The 20,966-nt window shown below is 44.8% G+C and overlaps 1 protein-coding gene across 1 annotated transcript; it reads left to right on the forward strand.

Annotated features, from left to right (window-relative positions):
* The first annotated feature begins 895 nt into the window (after positions 1–895).
* On the forward strand, positions 896–20,683 carry LOC136422621 (scavenger receptor cysteine-rich type 1 protein M130-like). The gene is made up of 28 exons (XM_066410436.1): positions 896–1,072; positions 1,858–1,899; positions 2,441–2,660; positions 3,406–3,524; positions 3,802–3,825; positions 4,622–4,648; positions 5,732–5,939; positions 6,479–6,600; positions 7,116–7,205; positions 7,571–7,816; positions 8,279–8,347; positions 9,010–9,220; positions 10,330–10,439; positions 10,959–11,075; positions 11,317–11,631; positions 12,390–12,695; positions 13,270–13,356; positions 13,870–14,178; positions 14,297–14,446; positions 14,650–14,888; positions 15,592–15,682; positions 16,030–16,101; positions 16,624–16,935; positions 17,492–17,803; positions 18,371–18,508; positions 19,016–19,272; positions 19,716–19,815; positions 20,358–20,683. The coding sequence occupies exons 1-28, from the start codon at positions 1,000–1,002 to the stop codon at positions 20,375–20,377; spliced, it is 4,386 nt and encodes a 1,461-aa protein (XP_066266533.1). The 5' UTR covers positions 896–999; the 3' UTR covers positions 20,378–20,683.
* Positions 20,684–20,966: the final 283 nt, after the last annotated feature.

Here is a 20,966-nt window from a genome sequence, read left to right on the forward strand (position 1 = left end):
GACGAACGGTGCGGAGTAGAGGAGGGGTGGGTGGTGTGAGAACGTTTGTAGACATTAATTAATTGAGCAGAAAAGTATGGTACATTCTACATTATATGCTCTTGAAACACATTTAGAACATGCCCATAGTTAAGTTATGATAGTAACACCAGGGTCGCCTCCCCCGTATAAGTGCATCTCCTGCCCGCACGGTGCATCTCCTGACCGCACGGTCTCATTGCCTGACCGCACGGTGCATCTCCTGACCGCACGTGTATCTCCTGACCGCAGGTGTATCTCCTGACCGGACTACAGCAAAATCGTCTAAGAAAAGGCCAAAAATGTTGAAAAATTGCTCGTTTTGAGTCACGAAATGCAAAATATTATAGCGCAGTCTTCGGTTCACATGTAACAGATGAACAGAAATGATGCGCCCTAGTGTGTATATGCATGTGCACGCAAGAATTGCGCATTAACATTTTTTTTGCTTTAGGTAAAGTTTGCGTGAAAGAAGTTGTTTCCCACTTTAAGGTACCTTTGTGTAGCCTGGTTATCGAACCAAAGAAATTACTTTTTCGGCCGCAAACTTTACGTAAACAAAAAAGTGTTTATACGCAACTCATGCTGACATGCATATACGCACAAGTGTGAAGGGGGGGGGGGGGGGCTTTACACAACGATAGGGCGTCATTGGCCGATAGAACACCTCAAGGCCTTTCATGGAACACGTGTGAGATAACTCGTACCGTCGCTTCAAGGCAAAACAAACAGTCTATCCTTGACCTCGTGCCCTGATACGCACTCATCTTATTTAAAAAATGACGTTTACGTACGTAGACGTTTCCTATGTCAAACACTGTCTTTACCGGTTTGTATTTACTTTATATAGATATATATAGATTAGCATACGTAGCAGGCACTCGACACTTATCAAAACCCCTGCTTGGGCCTGAGACGTCCCTTTGTGCATGTTCCGCTGTTGAGAACGCGCACTTTGCAAGAGGATCTTTCTGAGTTGCGATGGCTCCAAAAATGGGCACCTTCTGGCTGGTGCTTGTCGCTGCAAGCGTGGTACTAGCATCCCCCAAGAAAGGTAACCTCCGTTACCATTTATCCACCGGGTTACATATATCCGCCACTTGGAAAAAAGGGTATTTGAGAGATCTTTAGAACAGCACCCCCAGCTATACACAAGAGGGTATTTTACTGGGAGATGTTGCATTGGAGATCTCTTTAGACGCATTTTGTTCAGGACGGCGGATCTATGTAGCCTGGCTGAATTCGTTAGGGACTTGCACCATATGGCATATGCATATGCATATGCATGGAGTATATGACTAAGACGTTAGGAATATTTGCCATATGGCATAGAGCTACCTTCTAAAGACCGATGCTTTTGTTTCAAATACGAAAGAAAAAGAAAGTCGTCCTCTCGATAAACAATTATTTTCATACGTCTTTTGTCAAATATGTCAAACGACCAGATTTGCCATGAAGAGCTAGAGGTGGTGTGAAATAACATATGGCACTTGTCTGACAATACAAGTCAGGGTTTGGGCCGAGTTAAACCTCGCAACCATATGTCGTTTGGCGCAACTTCCGACGCGGTCACAATCGTCGTAGGACGTCGTACGATTTTGACGTCGTAGACTTTTCAAGCAGGCTGTGACAGAAAAATATGCCGACAATGATCTAAGACTGCCTTTTTCGCAAAAGAGAGTCAAATTTTGTGGGACACATGCACGACTATCCCCAGAGTGCCCTAAGTTTATGATCGTACGAAGATCGTGTGACGATCTTGCGACAATCGCACCACGAATGTGACCGAGACCTAAAGAGCTACTCTCGTCGTCTGACCATCAGTTTTATCTGTTACAGAGAAACCAGTACAGCTGGAGAGGGCTGAACGACAATCACTCCGTAAGAGCTTTGTTTTCTTGGTTCGCTACTCCTGATGTACTAATATCATAATGGCCTATTAGTAATGTGTAGGAATGTAGACTGTGTGTATTTTATATGTCCATTATGCTTACAAATACACTAGGTCAGCAGATGATCACATAAGGCTTGGAATTTATGTTAAGATCTGATAGCTCAGTCGCAGACGATCTACCGACACTCGCAATGTGCTTGTACTCGTATCTGTATCTGTACATGTTTAGCCGGTATAACCGCCCTTTGGCGTAACACACCAGCTTCGCCAGCATGCGGGCCGGTGGCAGCTGGTTATATCACACCGACCTGTTATACCTAACCTTTGTGCATCTAGCTGCTTTCTAATGAGAATTTACACGGAGGCTGGGCTACAGATCTTGGGGCTTGGTCAGAAACTGTTACGATTTTGTCCCCCGACGATCCACGTACACTGTGGTGTTATAGTATCTAATCAAAGGCAAAATACGCTGATACAAATTTCACGTTACGCCGTTGTCTAACGTTTTCTCATTCGTGAAAACCGCAGCTATCGCCTGCAGTGGCGCGTTCACGAACCAGTCTAGCGGTACTATCGAGAGTCCGTACTACCCCCAGGACTACTACAATGGCGCCAACTGCCTGTGGTACATCACCGTCTCACCGGGGGCCATCGTGGAGATGGTTCTGTATGACTACTTGATAGAGGACGGTTGGGACTTCCTGTACATCTACGATGGAGGCAGTCTTGCTTCACCTTTGCTTGCCACGTAGGTTGAACTTCCCCGGGTATACTTAGGTCCCAATTGCGCAGGTGTCCGTAGGGGGTATAGTGCCGGGGTTGATGGGTGGTGGGGCTGGGCTGGGTTGGTTGCTTGTTGTGCTGTATCCCGGTGTTCACACGATTAGCTCACGGCGTCTATTTGTTACTGGGTCCAGCGATGCTTGCAAGTCAGAGTTAAAATGATTCGGGGTCCCAGTTAAACCCAAAAATAGCCCGGCAGCCGCGTAGGGGCCACGTAGGAGTCACACCCGAAAGTGCAAAAAACAGCCCGTCAATTACCCGGCGGGGCTTCTTTTTCCAATTGGGACCTAAGCATTAGGGGGTAGTACAAGCCTAAAACGTTTCCATGTGATACATACAGTCATGTACTACTGTTAAATGTCCTCTAATCCTTTCATGTTTCATTGTAGAAGAATTATATAGCTTAGGACTAACTCAGTCGTGTTCTCACCACTGCGTAGACATCTCCATTTGGCGCACATTCGGTCTGGAAACTCACAGTTTCATGTGGCCAATTCTATGGCACGCTTTCTAGGCCAGTTTTGTATCAAATGGTGTCGTCTAAGTCCCACCAGGTGTTACCGTTGAGAACACGTTGACACTGCTGTGCCGTGATTTCGTCTTGAAAGGACTTCAATAGCAATTTCTTCCACTGTTACGATAACTTTGAACTTTTCTTTCATGAGAATTACCTTCTAGTGTCTTACTGTATAATCTTTTAACCTTTGCAGTGTAACTGGAGACGGACAGGGGATTCCTGCGACCTTTAACAGCTCTACTAATGTAGCAGTCCTGAAGTTCACATCGGATGGAAGCGTCACGGAAAGGGGCTTCCATTTGGACTTCTACGGTGAGTTCTATTCTGGACATTATTTCTCACTCAGCTCTGACTCTATCATAGAGTCTATGGGTATATCTTTTTATGGCGTTGTGAAGTTAGGATTTTCATAAACAAGAATTGTTATTCCTTTCGTTGTAACTCATGATGCCCAGGATAATGCTGTTTAGATTTTTATAGATTTTGTTGGTAACGTAGCGATACTCATTATCGTCCGATTTTCCTGTTAATGTTGTCTTTCTAATAACTTGTCCTTTATTTTTTCATGGTCTCGTCTCGTCCCATCCAGAGGTCTTCTACCAAGTGGCGCCGCGTAAGTTTCCCTCTTAAGGATGCTTCCATTCCTTTTTAGAAAAAACGTGTTCATTTGATATTGTGTACAAAAGTTCATATCAAATTAGGCCAAATTGACATAATTATATGGATGATATCGGCATCAACTTCTGTCCGTTAGAATACCAACTTTGCAACCACAAAGAAACTGTAAAATGAGCAAATATATGCCGTAACTTGAAGAAAATATGAAGAAAAACGGATACTAATGAGCGGCTAATAGTCTTCCGAAGACACAGAAGAAGAAAGAACGAACATATACCTGGAGACTTTATAATTTTGCATCCCATTTTCTGTTTGATCAGTCATTTGTTCAACCTTCCTGGCCCTTTTTTTGCCTAACGTTTTTTAACACGCTCACATCAATATCATCCATATAATCAAATTAATATGACCTTACTATGAAAAAAGTATAACCGCAAATACACACAAATTGAAACGTCCGGTTCCGATGTTTAATGGTGGACTAAATATCGATACACGTATTACGTCAGATGAACGCCATATTGCATCAGATTGTGAATATGTTGCGTGAGAAAGCAACATATGTTTCATTGATAACTGATAAAAAAACCCAACCCCAATAAGTTAGAATTTAGAGTCAGCATTTAGACTAGCTAGACAAATGCCATACTGTGTAACATTACTTGTCTGACCTTTTTATGTTACTTGTAATTAGCTCACGGGCACTAACTTGCAGCAAACTCATTATTATCAAACATGTCATTATCACATTTGGCAACATCATGAGTTATACTTTTCAATTTCTTACACAGCAACACCGGTACCCGACCCAACCCCGGGTAAGTTCATCTATGTGTGACAAAAGATAACAAAATAATGACTGAATACATAAATGGGATAAAACCGTTTATCATATTTCTACACTTGTGCTATGATATGTGTAAAGTCTTAAACTGTATCGTCTTGTAAATATGTATTGTAGAGTTTTGAGCTTTAGAATTTCGGTAAAACTCCAACCTTCCTTTGTTGTGTTGGATTAAAGCTCAAAACTCTACAACATGTACTCTACCAACACAGATGAGCTTTCATGCGAGCATGAAAATATGTATTATTCGACTTAAAACTTAAGTTTCTATAAAAAGACAAAACTAGAAGATAACAGAGCTTATAACAGAATTAATGGAGATAAAGATTTAATATACATGTAATCCGCAATAAATCATTGAATATAGTGACATCCCATTACTAGATCATTTATTCACGGTTTGGGATTTACTTGACTGACTACCTGCGGGGTTCTTAAAGCTTTGCACATAACCAGTACATAGGCTGAGTTTACACACGTGTTTTCGGAGTCGACTTAGAGTCTAATTACTACTCAGTCGACTTGGAGCTTTTGAGTCTACTCGAAAAGGCGTGTGTTAACCCAGCCATAGTTACCTGTCGACGTTTAAGTAAATGCGGTTCCAAACGTGACTGGTTTAGTACCGTAATGAGGTCACGTTTGGCACCGCATTCCTCACACCACAGCAGCGACACCTAGCTGCAGTGTGGGGTAGCACCGGTCAGCATTTCCATGAGGAAAGTGACAGTCGATCTGTCCCCGAAACGCCGACAGGTTATTATGTACTGGCTGTGTACAAAGAGAGTTTTGATTTATCAACCTGATGAAGCTATCTAAGGACACCAGCTGGCCTGTTAATGAAAGACCAATGGCCCGAAGTGTACAGTACGTGGTGTCACACGGCCTGGTAATTTGATATAACCACCGAATAAAATCACTCACTCACTCACTGATTTTTATGAGGTGATTATAGCAACTCACACCATGTGGCAGTTCTATGACGTTACGGCGTCATATGAAAAAGGGACTTCTGATTGGTCCACGTCATGATAATTAACGATGATACCCATTCTGTCAGCTTGCCCCAACTCGAGGATCTACAGCTCAGAAGGTTATATCAGCTCCCCTGGTTTCTCTGCCGGGTTCAACAACTACACCAGCGATCTGCACTGTGTCTGGGAGATCGTCAACCCGTTCGGCACCCCCATGAACATCTGGTTCGTCTCCTTCGACCTGGAGTGCGACTACGACTTCCTGAACGTCTACACCGGCGACGCCATCCACAGGTTAGAACAATTATCCATGGGGTCGTGTGGCGTAACGGCAGAGCATTCAGCTCAGAACCAAGCGGTCCCGGGTTCGAATCCTGTCATGTAACGGATCTTGTGCCCTTGGGAAAGGCACTTAACACGACTTTCCTCACTCCACCTAGGTGTGAATAGGTACATGACTTCGGCTGGGGAAGTTTGAGGTCACCTGGTGGCGCCGAATTTCAGACTCCTAGACCATAGCGATAGTACCACAAAGTGGAGCAAATATGTATCTGCACCAGAAAGGCTGACATTGCATGGGTAATTTCTGACCAATAAAAACTGACCAATTATTGATGTTGATATAGGGAGGTGCAAACACTTGCAGTTCCATAGAGATTCGCTAGGGAATGAGTGTTTACAAGGTCAAGAAATGACCACAGGTTTGAAGGATTACATGTAAACAAGGCCATATTCGGACACCCGCAGTTCTTCAGATAGTAACTGTCATTTGGCGTATAACCTTGGTTTTCCGAATTATTGTGGTTTATAGGACTTGTGGATGTTTGTTACAGGTACTCCTGCAAGATGGACCAATCATACGGGTGTAACATCACGACTACCGGGCCCTCGGTCACCTTCGAGTTCACCTCGGACAGCAGAGACAACAGGCTAGGCTTTTTCATCGGTTACGAAAGTAAGTTCTTTACAATTGACTTCTTCAAAAAGATGTCGATGTCAGGATGTGGCCTTCAGTCTCACCAACCCAGGAATAGATCTGCTACAGCTGGAGTGGAACCCCTCTAATTCTGATCCTAAGCTACGATGCATCCAGCTCTTGTATCCACGCTCTCTCAGCACAGTCGAGCTTTGTTAAAACGTACACGTATAGGGGTTGTATCACGCTAGGTCGAGTATCCTCCGGAAGCGATCATCTAGGGCCGGTTTACACGAGGATCTTACGACGAGTGTCCTACGACACTTGTCGCACGGTGGGTGTCGCAGGACAGATTCTTAACCCGTGTAAACAGGCCTCACGACGCGCCTTGGCGTTTTGAGGTGGCGTATCTAGGACGACGCCGTTCCTAGTTACGTCAAAACGATCGCGGAGTGATACAAGATGTGCCTGATCTGATGATGAAGTAGTGCCGAAGTTACCTGTATTATCATCTAGCTTGAACATATAAAATCACTTGTGATGTTATATTTCAGGTGCCAAGTTCACAGACCTGCAGGAAACTCAGCCACAGCACACCAGCGGCGACCCTTGGCCCGGGTTTGCTTGTCAAATCGAACCGCCAGGTTAGTATAAGACCGTTCACAAAACTAACTGCGCATTCGCAGGTCAAAGGTAAAGGATCCTGACTTGTAACTACTTCTCGTCTCGACCATGCTTTACATGTGTCTGTATGTAGATGGCTTCTGTCAGTCGGTTTACGTATCATTGTCCAGGCGTGTTTAGTTTACGTATATAATGAGTAACCTTCGGGCGACCATATACAGTATACACCTGATTTATGTTGCTTAAAACACAGGATTCGTTCGCCGTATCTCACATGTCCATTACAATTAGAAGTTAAACCAATGAGAGAAAGGTCGCAGGTCGGTCAAATATTTGCATCGTACCAGTTCTTTGACACTTCTGTCACGTCATTTTTTTATCACAGAGGAACCGGACTGCTACACCGGAGATGGCTCCGACTACCGCGGCAGGGTGAACGTGACTGAGAACGGGTACACCTGCCAGCGGTGGGACGTCCAGGTGCCGCATTACCACGTCTACAGCCCCGACAGGTTCCCGCAGTACGGGCTGGAGGAGAACTACTGCAGGAACCCCGGCAACGGCTACAAGCCCTGGTGCTACACGACGTCCCCTGGCGTCCGGATCGAGTACTGCGACGTCCGGGAATGTGGTAAGATTTCATCCCTTGTCTTTGGCACCGATTTGTGTATCTTGTATCAGAATATCTAAATCCAATGACTTCTACCTTAACATATGGGTCTAGGGAGGTTAAATGTGATTCATTTAAGAAGCTAGATGATACAGTTCTTCATTGTAGAGTCAAAAGTATTTATCTGCCAACGTTTTGGTAGTCATTCTGCTACTTTCAGGGCATTACAGGCTGATTATACTTCTATTGGCACACACACACACACACATACACACATACACACACACACACACACACACACACTCATACACACACACACAAACACATACACACACACACACACACACACACACACACACACACACACAAACATACGAATGTCTGGAAAAGATTGAGTAATCAAGAATATGATTTATTGAATGCGTTCAAATGTTACAAAATGTGATGTGCTTGGCTGATGCTATTTTGGATTTTGTTTAACAGCCGACTTCACGACGCCAGCACCCGGGTTCGAGGCTCCCGCTGCTTGGAACGATACAGTCGAATATACAGGTAGCGTTGTGTTTCTAGATATTCATGAAATAGTGCCATGGCTCTTTTTGGTGTTAACATGGACATGAAGCAACAGATAGGTCATACAGGAGGAACTGATGACGGAGAATTTATCGCTAGATTTTGATAGAAACAGCAACAACAAAAAACAACAATGAAGTTAAAAACATAACTTCAACGACGACGTATTGTTGTTACTTCTTCCTCACAGCGGATTAAATATCGGACCGTCCGCATGGAGAAGTTCTTCATGCCTTTTTTTAGTACGACAGACGGCAGTATCCACAGTATCCATCGTCTTATTGTGCTGTCTTCTGTCATGTCCAACTAACAAAAGGTATCAGGAACATGCCCGTGCGGACCCCAACAATGGCGATCCAATATGGCGGACAGAAATGCCCTCTTAATTTGGAACGAGCGGAGTAGCATGTCGGAGTCGCATAGACAATGTATCCAGGGTGTCACATCACGCCCTTGTCCCATGTACATTGCATATTATACCCGGATGAGTTCGTCTTAAGGCACACCTCCTGATGTAGGGTACACCAGGGTAATCCAGGGTAACCCAGGACCATTTCCTCTTGAGGATTTGGCCTCCAACTGGGTTCCCGCAGCTCCTGATTGATAATATCATCTGACCACTTGATTGATTTGATCCACAGAATGTGGAGGAACGCTCTACCTCGATGCCGGGTTCATCGACAGCCCGGGTTTCGGCATCACTAACTACCCAGACAACGCCCGCTGTGTCTGGACCATCATTGACCCCAACGACTGGGGCTTCAGGATCATATTTGGAGACGTCGGCATGGAGTGCGGCTACGACTCTGTCACCATCATCGACGGACCGGCCAACGGAACGGAGATTGGGACGTAAGTAATAGCCTCATTGCTGTGCAACACAATAAACAAGGTTATGGTTCCAACTGCGCATGCACTGTGGGTCAAAGGTGAAGGCTCCTAACAGTTCTTGTTTAGACAATGTTCAGACGTGTTGTGTCTCAGGGCCTTCATCTTTGACAAATCACGCCCACGCATGCGCAGTTGGGACCATATACATCCGCTTATTCTACTTAAACTCTGCGTCAACTCAATCAATAGGAATATTCTAATTTCAACAAAAATGGCAGCAAAAGATGCCAGCGAAAATGTAGGAAAAGATTACTCTCTAACCGCTGCTATTAGCCAGTTTGCAAGTGAGTGGAACATTGTCGAAGATCTCGTATAGCTATTTCATTTCATACCCTTTGATAAATGCAATCAGAGTAGTGTTGCAAAGTTTCCTGTGAACACTAAAAACAGTCAAGTATTTTCTTCTAAGGCCACAGCAAGTAATTTTTATGGATGACATCAGCGCGCTCATTAATTTTCGCCTGATTTCGAAATAAAAAACAAGAAATTTCATTGGCCTCCGACGAAGGGCAACATGCCAAAAATTGGCAAATATGTTGTAAACGTTGACAGTCTAAGGTGTTTCCTTGCATATGAATACCTACTGTAGTTCATGCCCATGATGGTATAATAACAAGCTGTTTTCTGCATTTGTTCTAGCAAGGACATTATATGAATAAGGATTGGGTTCTTAATTGAGCTGCATACACAAGGTGTTTCATCGCATATGAAAAGCCAGTGTAGTTGCTTCAGATGATCGTACAACAAGTTCTTTTCTGCATTTGTTGTAGTTAGTCTATTGAGTGGATACACATCTACAAGGACATGTTTATTGCTGAATCAAGGAGGTTTTATATCATATATGAATGAATACAGGACTAAAAGACCTGTTGGTCATGATACCATATTTCGTCGAATCAAATTCTTGTTCAACAAGAATTATGATCTCAAAATTTGAAAATATAGGAATCTTGTTTTTTTTGGCCCGCCTTGTTTTTTTTCCGCCCTATCTCATTAATTTTGGAGTCTGCGGAGGATGTCATCCATAAAATTTACTTGCTGTGGCCTAATCTGTTAGTAAATCTTTTCAGCTTCTGTGATCCACAGTCCTGTGGCTACGACACCACCCAATCAACATTCACTGTGATCTTCACTTCGGACAGTTCCATGTCAGCGAGGGGGTGGAGGTTGCAGTTTGGAAGTAGGTGTTTTTAATGGCGTCACTTATCGTTCGTCGATGAGAAAAACGGATTCAAAACTGAAGAAAATTTGAACTGCAGTTTCAAACTCGAAAAATTGACTTAACCAGATTCCAACGCCGGTCTTACATACATATAGAGTCGCCAAGCCTGGACATCTTCTGTTGGAATTAACAGTCCAACTTTGCATTAGAAGGATTTGTCAACACGGATTATCTTTAATGCTCGGATTTAAAACTGTTAGAACAGCGACATTTCTCTGATAATCAGCCAAAAGTACATTGATGAATGGATAGTATCTAAGTCTCAGCATGCCCGCTCGTTTTCGTTGTTAAATAAAGGTCACCATGTTTGTAATCGAAAAACTCAAACCAACACAATTTTCGGTTCTATCTGCCGCCTTTCTCAAGCTGAATGACCACAACTTGAGGACCCGACGGACATGTTAAATTGCGGCTCTATTTTAAGACCCCATCCCCATCATAGCTGTCATACTGTTAACTATACTTTCTCTCCTCTAGGTCTGTTCATCCCAACGGTCTATCCCGCCTTCCCGATCACGGCCCTTCCCGCATGTAACAATGTCATAGACTTTGGACTGACATCTCCAGCCCCTGGACTGACAACTCCATCCACTGGTAAGTTCCCCTCGCTTGCACGTTTTGATCATTGAAAGTAAAGACTTTGTAAAGCGAACTAATTTAGTGGTAAGTGGAAAAAAAGGAGGCGTGTTTTAAGTTGCGGTTGAAGCACAGAGCATATGTTCACTGACAGTCACGCTGATAGATCACCGCAACAACGTCACATGTAAAGCCATGACGACCATTTCTCAATCTACAGCAATTTGTACTGGTAAAATGTTTGAAAACTTGCTTTTAGACGACGTGCAGGTCATATTGGTTGACGGCAACGGATACAACAGCGGTCTCGTGGAGATCTTCTACAACGGCCAATGGGGGAGCATCTGTGACGACGGCTTCGACAAGGCGGACGCTGACGTCATCTGTCGCCATCTCGGCTTCAGCGAGGCCGAGACCTTCTACGGCGATGCCTACTTCGGCGAGGGCCACGGACCCATTTGGTTGGACGAGCTCGCCTGCACTGGAGACGAGAACCTCATCACGGAATGCAGTCACCCCGGCTGGGGCGTCCACAACTGCCAGCACAAGGAGGACGTGGGAGTGGTCTGTACAGGTCAGAAACGATTCGAAACAAAAGTTTCCGATAAGAGTGTCCGTGGCTCAAACTGCGCATGCGCAGCGAGATATCGTGAGTAAAATATCAAAGGTGACACCCCCCCTACTTGTGAACAGTTCGTGTCTAGACCAAGCTTTATAACTATCCAGACGTGTTTTGTTTGTTTCAGGGGCCTTCGCCTTTGATATATATTATACATATTACACAATGTACATGTATCTCGCCGCGCATACGCAAGTTGAACCATCAATCTGCTCATATCAAAGTACGCTTTTCATTGCTATTGCAAATTACCTTTGCATTAGTGCGGGCCATTGGTCAAGTTATTGGTCATTCCAACCCGAAGTTGGCTCTTGTTGCTTCTGTATCTTCACTAAAATTATTTCTTTGTTGGAACGACGGGTCGCTAGCTCTCAACTGTTCATTCTATGTTCTATATTCAAAAAAATTCTATATTCATGCATACGTCCTTTCATGCCTGGTCCGCCATCAACGATCCTGGCGTACGAGCCTGCGATTTGTCCTTCTCACTACGTTAGTGCTGGTCAGCCGTAACCAGCCAATCACGTCGCGTCGCTGTCAAGATGCAACGTGATTGGCTGGTAACGTCCCCTTCAACAACATGAACTGCAGGGGAAATGTCTGGTTGGCTAGCGCTAACGACATTAGAGGATGTCATAAATGCAAAGCTCATCAGTTAAACTGTTTTGTTTTCCTTACTGCTTCTAACATAGGAATGTTTCTTTTGTTTAAAGAATTCCAGATTCGTCTGGTCGACGGAGATTTCGACCACGGCCGACTGGAGGTGTTCCATCAGGGCCAGTGGGGGACCGTGTGCGACGACAACTTCGGCCCGACGGAGGCCGACGTAGCGTGCCGACAGCTTGGATTCCCCGGCGCCTCACCGTCCCAGCCTGTCATAAGCTGGGGAGCAGGCACCGGCCCCATCTGGATGGACGACGTGAAGTGTACCGGGACCGAGACGTCCCTTGATGACTGCGACCAGAGGGGATTTGGCAGCCACAACTGTGATCACACCGAGGACGTGGGCCTCATCTGTGGTGCGTATAGAAACAAAGCATGTGACTGATTATCTTTAAGGCTCGGATTTAAATCTGTTAGAACAGCGACATTTCTCTGATAATCGGTCAAACGTACATTGATGAATGGGTAGAAACTGCATGACCAAGACCTTGTTGCATCGTGTGGCGCATAGTTACAATATTAATTGGCCCATAACCGAGAGAAGTGGTTGGCTGAGAGAATATGGCTGCACCCGGGGCAATTACTGTCGTATTGAAGTCACCTAAGTTAGCGCCGAAAGGCAGCCGCTCCAGACCATTGAAATTTATCCCCGCCAATTGTAAGCTCCTCGCAATTCACCCCAGGTTGCGAAGAAAAGATAGGCGGATCACACATAATATGCTAATGCTACACGATTTTGAATGAAATGGCTGTATATATATAGATGTATCTTGCGTGTTGGCACCAAAGCTGATACAAGTTTGTACATGTCCTTGATTGAATTCTATTCCAATGAAATAAAAATGCAAATCATATGGATATTTCATCTTTCACACAACGATCCTCCTCAGTATAGAAGTCAATACTTAAAAAAATGTTACATTTTTATAGAGGTGCCCGTCACAACAACAGAATTTGTACCAACGACGCCACCACAGACTACCTTGTTCCCTGACAACGGCATCATCACATTCTCTAGTAAGTTTCAGCGTTTCGTTATTTTCTGTCAATGCTGTAAATAAAAACAAGGTAACAAGAATGTGTAATGTTTGTTAGGAACTTCTCACTGGTTGACATGATTTTTCAGAATCTATCACAGAACATTTTAGAAGAACAATTGAACATCTACATCAAAACATATCAGTGCGACCTCATTTCTCAGTATACTAATACTAGTATGTGAAGCATCGACATGGCATGTCGGCCTGCGACCCGTCTTTCGCACTACATTCCCACCTACGATCAAGAGGCCTCAATATTGACTTCTAAATTTTCCTCTAACAACAGTAGGGTGTATCTGATTGGCTGACGGCTGCCCCCTTCTGTTGTTTGAGGGAAAGTTAGTAGCCAATCATGTTGCCTCTTAAACGTAGGTGGCGACAAGATTGGCTAGCAAAGGACGTATGGTTGACCTGTACGTAAGGGTCGTTGCTTGACGGATACAAGCAGCATGAGAAGATTTGACATCTAAAATCTACGTAATATTTCAAGGTTTCAGTGTGAGGTTGGCGCACGGAGGGCCGAACTTTGGCCGGATTGAGGTCTTCGTGAACGGCACCTGGGGTACCGTCTGTGACGACAGATTCGGCGCCGAGGAAGCCAGGGTGGTGTGCCAGGAGCTCGGGTTCCAGGACTACATCAGCTTCGCAGGAGGCGCTCACTACGGCCTCGGGACCGGGCAGATCTGGATGGACGACGTCCAGTGCACCGGCAAAGAGCCATCTATTCAGTTCTGTCAGCACCGCGGATGGGGAGTAGAAAACTGCGGCCACCACGAAGACGTTGGTGTCGAGTGCCAGGGTAAGGAACGCTATAGTCTGTTTCTGAAATCATCTTGTTAGTTACCCCTCACGAGATCAGCAGTACATTCTATAAGACAGTTATTGTATGAAATACTTATGAATATATTTTGTTTCAGGACCGGACAGGACTCTCATCTCCTGCGACTTCGACGTCGACACGTGTAACTTCACCTTGGACAACTCAGCAGACTTCCTGTGGAGGCGCCAAACTGGCAGAACGCCTTCTTCTGCCACTGGACCCAGCTTTGACCACACATCTGCACACGGTATGTTGCTGTTTAGACATGTTTGGTTTATTTTATGGCATGACGTTCACGTGTATGTTTTGGGGTTCATTATCATTTTTGTATAATACATGAATGTGATGATATATGAATGTTTGCTTCAGGAAAAAAACATCACAATGAAATAGAAACAGGACAGTTATAACGTATAACATCTCACCAATCGTTTTGAATGTCGTCGACAGGGTACTACATGTACATCGAAGCATCTTCCCCTCGTCAGCCGGGAGACGTTGCTCGCCTGGTCAGCCCCACCCTCAATGCCTACGGGACGCACTGCCTGCAGTTCGCCTATCACTTGTACGGGGACAGCATCGGCGAGCTGCGGGTCAAGGTCGGGTCTGACCCGGTGTTCTTCAGGAACGCTAGCGAGGGCGACAGCTGGCAGGACGCCCAAATGGAAGTCAGCCTCAACAACAATCAGGTTCGGAGTTTGAATATAAAGTAGAGTGAATTCCATTCTCAGCTAACCGACGTATTTTACACCGCAGCCATCCCTCAGTAAGACATCTGGAGCCGCATAGTTTTCGTTTAGAACTTTTATTCAGCCTGTGGTAGGCTGAATGAAAGTTCTAAACGGGAACTATGCGTTATTTTCTGAGCTTCTCCTAACATGGGCGAAAATCGGTGAATGTACATTTGCATTTTGTTGAAAGCTCTGGCAACCTCATCACCCAGACCAATCGATCGCATTGAAACTCAGATTCGAATCAGCCATTTCCCGACAAATTCCTTTCTAAGTTGCGTTAACGACTAAATCTGACAAAATAAACTAGCCAGTGAGATGCTGGAAGGTGTCAGCTTTCCAGAGAAGTTTTCAGATTGGCAATGTTGGCACTTTGGAAGTAATACAAAGTGACCGCGATTTAACGTTTAAAGAAAAGTAGTAGAAACTATTTTTTGTAAACGTTGAATTTTGTATTACTTCCAAAGTGCCAACATTGCCAATCTGAAAACTTCTCTGGAAAGCTGACACCTTCCAGCATCTCACTGGCTAGTTTATTTTGTCAGATTTAGTTGTTAACGCAACTTAGAAAGGAATTCGTCGGGAAATGGCTGATTCGAATCTGAGTTTCAATGCGATCGATTGGTCGGGGTGCTCATTGACCGTTCCGTTTTTGTTAAAGCTCGTCTTCGAGGGCGTTGTCGGCCTCACGTGGAGAGGAGACATCGCCATTGACGACGTTCTCCTGTACAGCGGACATTGCCGCTCCAACGGTTCGTACGATCCGGATACTCACAGCGATTGTGATATTCATTATTTTCTTAATTTTCTCTCTCATTCTCTCTCTCTCATATATATAGAAAGAGATGACTATTACAACATCCATTAAAATCTTAAGGAACGGTACGTATGGAGAGAGAGAGAGAGAGAAAGAATGTGTGTGTGTGTGTTTGTATGTATGAGTGCGTGGTTGAATGAGAAAGAGAGAGATGGGAGTTATGAAAGTGTAAGTTTTAGTAGGTCACTACAGTCTCAACATTTGAAGTGCTGAAACCCCTATCGATTGTTTAAGCGGTTTTGGCGCCCCCGTAACATGTTTTTTCTTTCTTATTCTGTAAAGTCATCGCTACAACAGAAGCTCCAACAACTCCCGTGCCGGAATCAACCATTCCAAGCGTCATCAATCTGAGCGGTGAGTAGAGAAATTCATCTTATGTAAGCATGATAACAGGAGGTACAAATCATTGAACGTGGCATATGTGGCGTATTGGGAAAAATCTTAGACTGTATGCCTCGCATATACGATTGGCAAAAACATTGCAGTCATCTCCAAGCGAATGTAAGGATTCACCGGCTTATTCGCAGTGTTTTAAACCTGTTTTTGCAATATTTTGATCACTTACATCTGAAGCATTACAGGAAGACATCCCCTTCCAAAATATGCTGTGGTATAGTCCATGGACAGCTATTTTATATAGCCGTCCTCGTCTAATTAATGACCCCTATGGGAGGAAGATAGATGTGCTTGATCAAGGGGAGAAGGAAGGAGGATCACTTGCGTTTCTGAAGGCCATGGCATCAAGGAATTAAAAAAAACTAAAACTTAACTATTCACGGAGGTATAAGATCTTCGATTTCTTGTTGGATAATGGCTGCGCTGATATATTTTTTATAACACTGCTTATATCCCGTTCTCTCTGTCGTTGGTCTCCAGACTACGATGTCCGCCTGTCCGATGGCGGCTACAGCTTCGGCAGGGTGGAGGTCAGGGTCAACGGGGAGTGGGGGACCATCTGCGATGACGGCACCGGCCGGACCGAGGCGGAGGTCATCTGCCGGGAACTCGGCTTCCCCGGCCTCGACACCTTCCACTACGGCGCCTGGTACGGAGAGGGAAGCGGCAAAATCTGGCTGAGCGACCTGAAGTGCACCGGGACCGAGACGCAGATCAGACAGTGCGCCCATGCCGACTGGGGCGTGAACTCATGCACTCATGCACACGATCTCAGCGTCGACTGTCTGCAAGGTAATGCTACGGCGCCCGTAGGAAGTGTGTGGTCCCGACGGGGCCCCGAAGACACAAATATGTCCCGATGGACTGCTGGCTACGGGGGGGGGGGCTTCCCGGTGCTCGTGTGATTAGCTCACGGTGTCTATTTGTTACCGGGTCCCGCGTTGAATTTAAGTCCGAGTTACAGCCCCAAAATAGCCCGGCAATCGCAGGGTGTCCCACTGGGCCACGTAGGCCGGAAACGCCCGAAAGCGCCAAGGAAACAGCCCGTGAATTGCCCGGCGGGGTCCCTTTTTCCAATTGGGACCTAAGCATAACGGGGACGCTCTGTGTTTTTTACATTTCTGTCATGTTTAATGAAAGGGCCATTTCCAAATGTATGTTAAAAGATACAGATGTTGCCCATTTCAAAGTTATAAATGTTCGGCTTTCCATGTAACATTTTTGTCTACATATTCTTTATCTGCATTCTAGTACGTCAATATGTTTTGTGGACAGGACACTCTCTCGCGACTTCGTTTTACTTGCTGCTACAATATTTCATAGTCCATCTTCAATTGTATTTCTCCAGAATTCGAAATCCGTCTTGCCGACGGCGGTACCAACTACGGTAGAGTAGAGGTCAAGCACGACGGCCAGTGGGGTTCCATCTGCGACGACGACTTCGGCGCCAGCGAGGCTAGAGTGGTCTGCAGAGAACTTGGCTTCCCCGACTACGAGACCTTCCACTACGGGGCCTTCTACGGAGAGGGGACGGGCCCTGTCTGGCTGAACAACCTTGTGTGCAATGGGTTCGAGAACTCTTTGGAGGACTGTAGTAACAGCGGATGGGGCGCGTCCTGCACACACGCACATGACGTGTCCGTCATCTGTCAGGGAGCAGGTAGGCTCCTTTATCACTGATAATGGAAGCTTTTTCCTTTGAAATCTTTATTTGCTTTAACAAAACCTGGAACTTTACTTTTGTTGATGAGAGTTTAGACATCCAGGTAGTGCAATACAAAAGTTACTCAAGCAACTGAGTGGATAGATTCTGTAAGGTCAGACGTTCCAGGTACGATTTGCTATGTTTCGTCAGTGACTATCTTTCCTCGAACACTGACCAAAGATAGTGGATACTATCTAAAACGTCTGACAATTTACAAAATCTATCAGTTGCTTGAGGAACTTTCGTACTCGGTAACTTTACTGTTCAGATAAATTGTATTTTTGTCCACTGGAGCCTTTAGCACAAGCTCATCGGCTTGAGTACATCGCCATTGTGCATGTGTGTATTTTTTTAATGCTACAATGATCAAGAAAGAAAACTACTTGTAACATACAAATAGAAAAATCATGATAAAATGTAACAAAGACATGTACCTAGCCCATTGAGGCATGAATGTACAAGAGAGGTCTTTCATTTAATATATACTTACTACCTATGGGTAACTTTTTGTTGTTGTTGCAGTCTCAACCGGAATCAGTGTTGACTGTGACTTCGAACAAGACATGTGCGGGTACTACAACTACAAATTCACCCGCAACCAGGGACCTACAAATAACATGACCGCCACAGGCCCCAACGGAGACAACACCATCGGAGATGGTAAGAGATGACATGCACACGTTTAATCTCAAAGCAGATGTTGGAGGGAGGCTAAATCGTTATGATTTCCTAGCTGCCTTAACTACCTTCTTAAAGGGACACTATGTAAGATTTTGGTTGCAAACGTGAAAATATTCAGAATAGCAAAATCTCCATGTTGTCTCCATCATGGGCACTTTTTAGCAAATTTGCATTATTATCTCATATTTTTAGCATTTACAAACAACGTTGAAGTTGCCCGCACCAAGGTTGCCTGATTTTTGGTGGTACCAAAAATACACACTAGCCAGATGTAAACAAAAACATAGCTTTTCTACGCAATGATACAATCCAATAATGTAACATCATATTCACTCACTAAGAATCGTTATGCAATGTCAAAGGTTTCATTCTACTTAGACTTCGTCCAAATATTACGGTGAGTGCCTTTACGAAGTCTATCGCTCGATACGGCTCTATATCACTGACGCATTTTACCGAACCTGAACGGTTTCTTTCCGGCGGCAGGTTTCTACATGTACACCGAGTCTGCGGAACTGAGTCCCGGCGACGCCGCCTTCCTTCTGAGCCCCGCGGTGAGCAAGTTCGCGCCGGCCCAATCGTGCCTGCAGTTTGCCTACCACATGTACGGGGCCGACATTGGAGATCTCAAGTTGTACGTCCAGAACGGGACCACCAACTGGTACCAACCGTTCGACCGGTCTGGCGATCAAGGGAACACCTGGCAGACGGAAACTATAGACCTGAACACGCCCGTCGGACAGGTAATGCTACGGTCCCATTTCCAATCCGGGGCCCGGTCGGGCTGCTTGCGAAAACGAAAAATTGAAAAAAAAAAGCATATCATAACCCCTCGCCATATCAAGATCATACACAACATATGGTTAGGTGTATTTTTTAACGGTTTGTGTCTTTTGTTGTCTTTTATATGACATGTTTCGTTCCCACAAGCTGCCCGACCGGGTCCCGCTTTGGGAATGGGACCATGGCATAAGAAAAAGAGTGCAAAGCCAATCTTACACATAGCCGACCATTGCCTCCCAACCGCTCCTATCCTTCCCGGACCCAGCCCCTTCAACAGACATTTCAGCTGATGCAGATAGATACACGTATTGAAATGTTTTCTTCTGAGTTAAGGTCTCTCTCAGAATAAAAGATATGTTACCACAATGTCAACGTTCTGACGTGTCTCGATATCTGTTCAAAGGTGATGTTCATCGGCATCCGTAAAGCCGGCAGCAACATCGGCCGCGCCGGAGACATTGCCGTCGACGACATCAAGCATTTCTGGGGACCATGCAACCTTGGTAGGAGACCTTTACTTATAATTAACCTTATGTCAAACCTAGGCCGCGGTAACTTTCGATACGGGTGTTCCGGGCCTGTCGATGTTTTGTGTTATCACACGGACATCCATAGAATATTTCGAACGCACTTCGCGTGCGCCGAGTGCGCCGCTGCAGAAAAAATTTCGATTACCAGGATTCGGACTTTTGAACTGATGTGTTGATTTTTTTCTCTCAAAATTCATCAAATTTTCTCAACTTCTGGTGCATTTCGCCCCTGTATATCTGCATGACCTGCATGACCGTAACCTGGTCATGTGCGCTAACTGGTAACTTTGCGTCGCTATATATGCAGAAACAATAAGAGTAAACAGCACGCCTCGAGTAACATGATTCCATCCACCTTTCTATAGTAACTACCAATGAGGAACTTAAACTTCCTGAATGCTGTGGCTTTGTGTTTTTTCTGAGGATCCATTGTCGGTATTTATGATAGATAAAAAGACTTGACATTTTCTTCAATCTAATAATTTTTTGTTCGCATTTCATCTCTCTCAATGCAGCAAGCAGGACTGGTGCCTAGCCGTCTGGCTAGCCGAGAAGTACCTGCGCAACAAGCTGTGGTGAACTACTGACGCCCTGCATCGTCAAAACAGAATCAACATAGAATCCATCCCGACTTATGTCCACAACGTTTATCTTTAGAGAGCTAGCCCCAAGTAAAACGTAATAAAGTTTCTTCGTAAGAGCAAAGTAATGTCGATGTATAATTTTCTATCAAAGTAATCAACGTGAATGAAAGGCTACTTTGAAAGGTTAAGCAAATGTCGCGTAAAGACACTGATGTAAGGGTTTGTCACAAATAAAGCTTGTCGTTGCCGAAGTCGAACCTGTCTTCGAGTTCTTTATATATTTATTTATCTAGTACAAAGACAACTATATTTTTCACTGCGTCCTCTGCCTAATTTCAACATCTCTTCGCCTGATCAGCTCATCATCACGGTCTTCTCAGAACTTCACCAGGACTGTTCAGTAACTCCAACTGCACATGCGCTGCGAAATGCTTTGTGGGTAGTATGTCAAAGGTGAAGACACCCGGGACAGAAACAAACAGGTCTGGACATGTTTAAGCAAGGTTTAGACGGAAACTGTTTACAAATTAGGGACCTTCA

The sequence above is a fragment of the Branchiostoma lanceolatum genome, chromosome 17 (assembly GCF_035083965.1).
Source record: "Branchiostoma lanceolatum isolate klBraLanc5 chromosome 17, klBraLanc5.hap2, whole genome shotgun sequence".
NCBI lineage: Eukaryota > Metazoa > Chordata > Leptocardii > Amphioxiformes > Branchiostomatidae > Branchiostoma > Branchiostoma lanceolatum.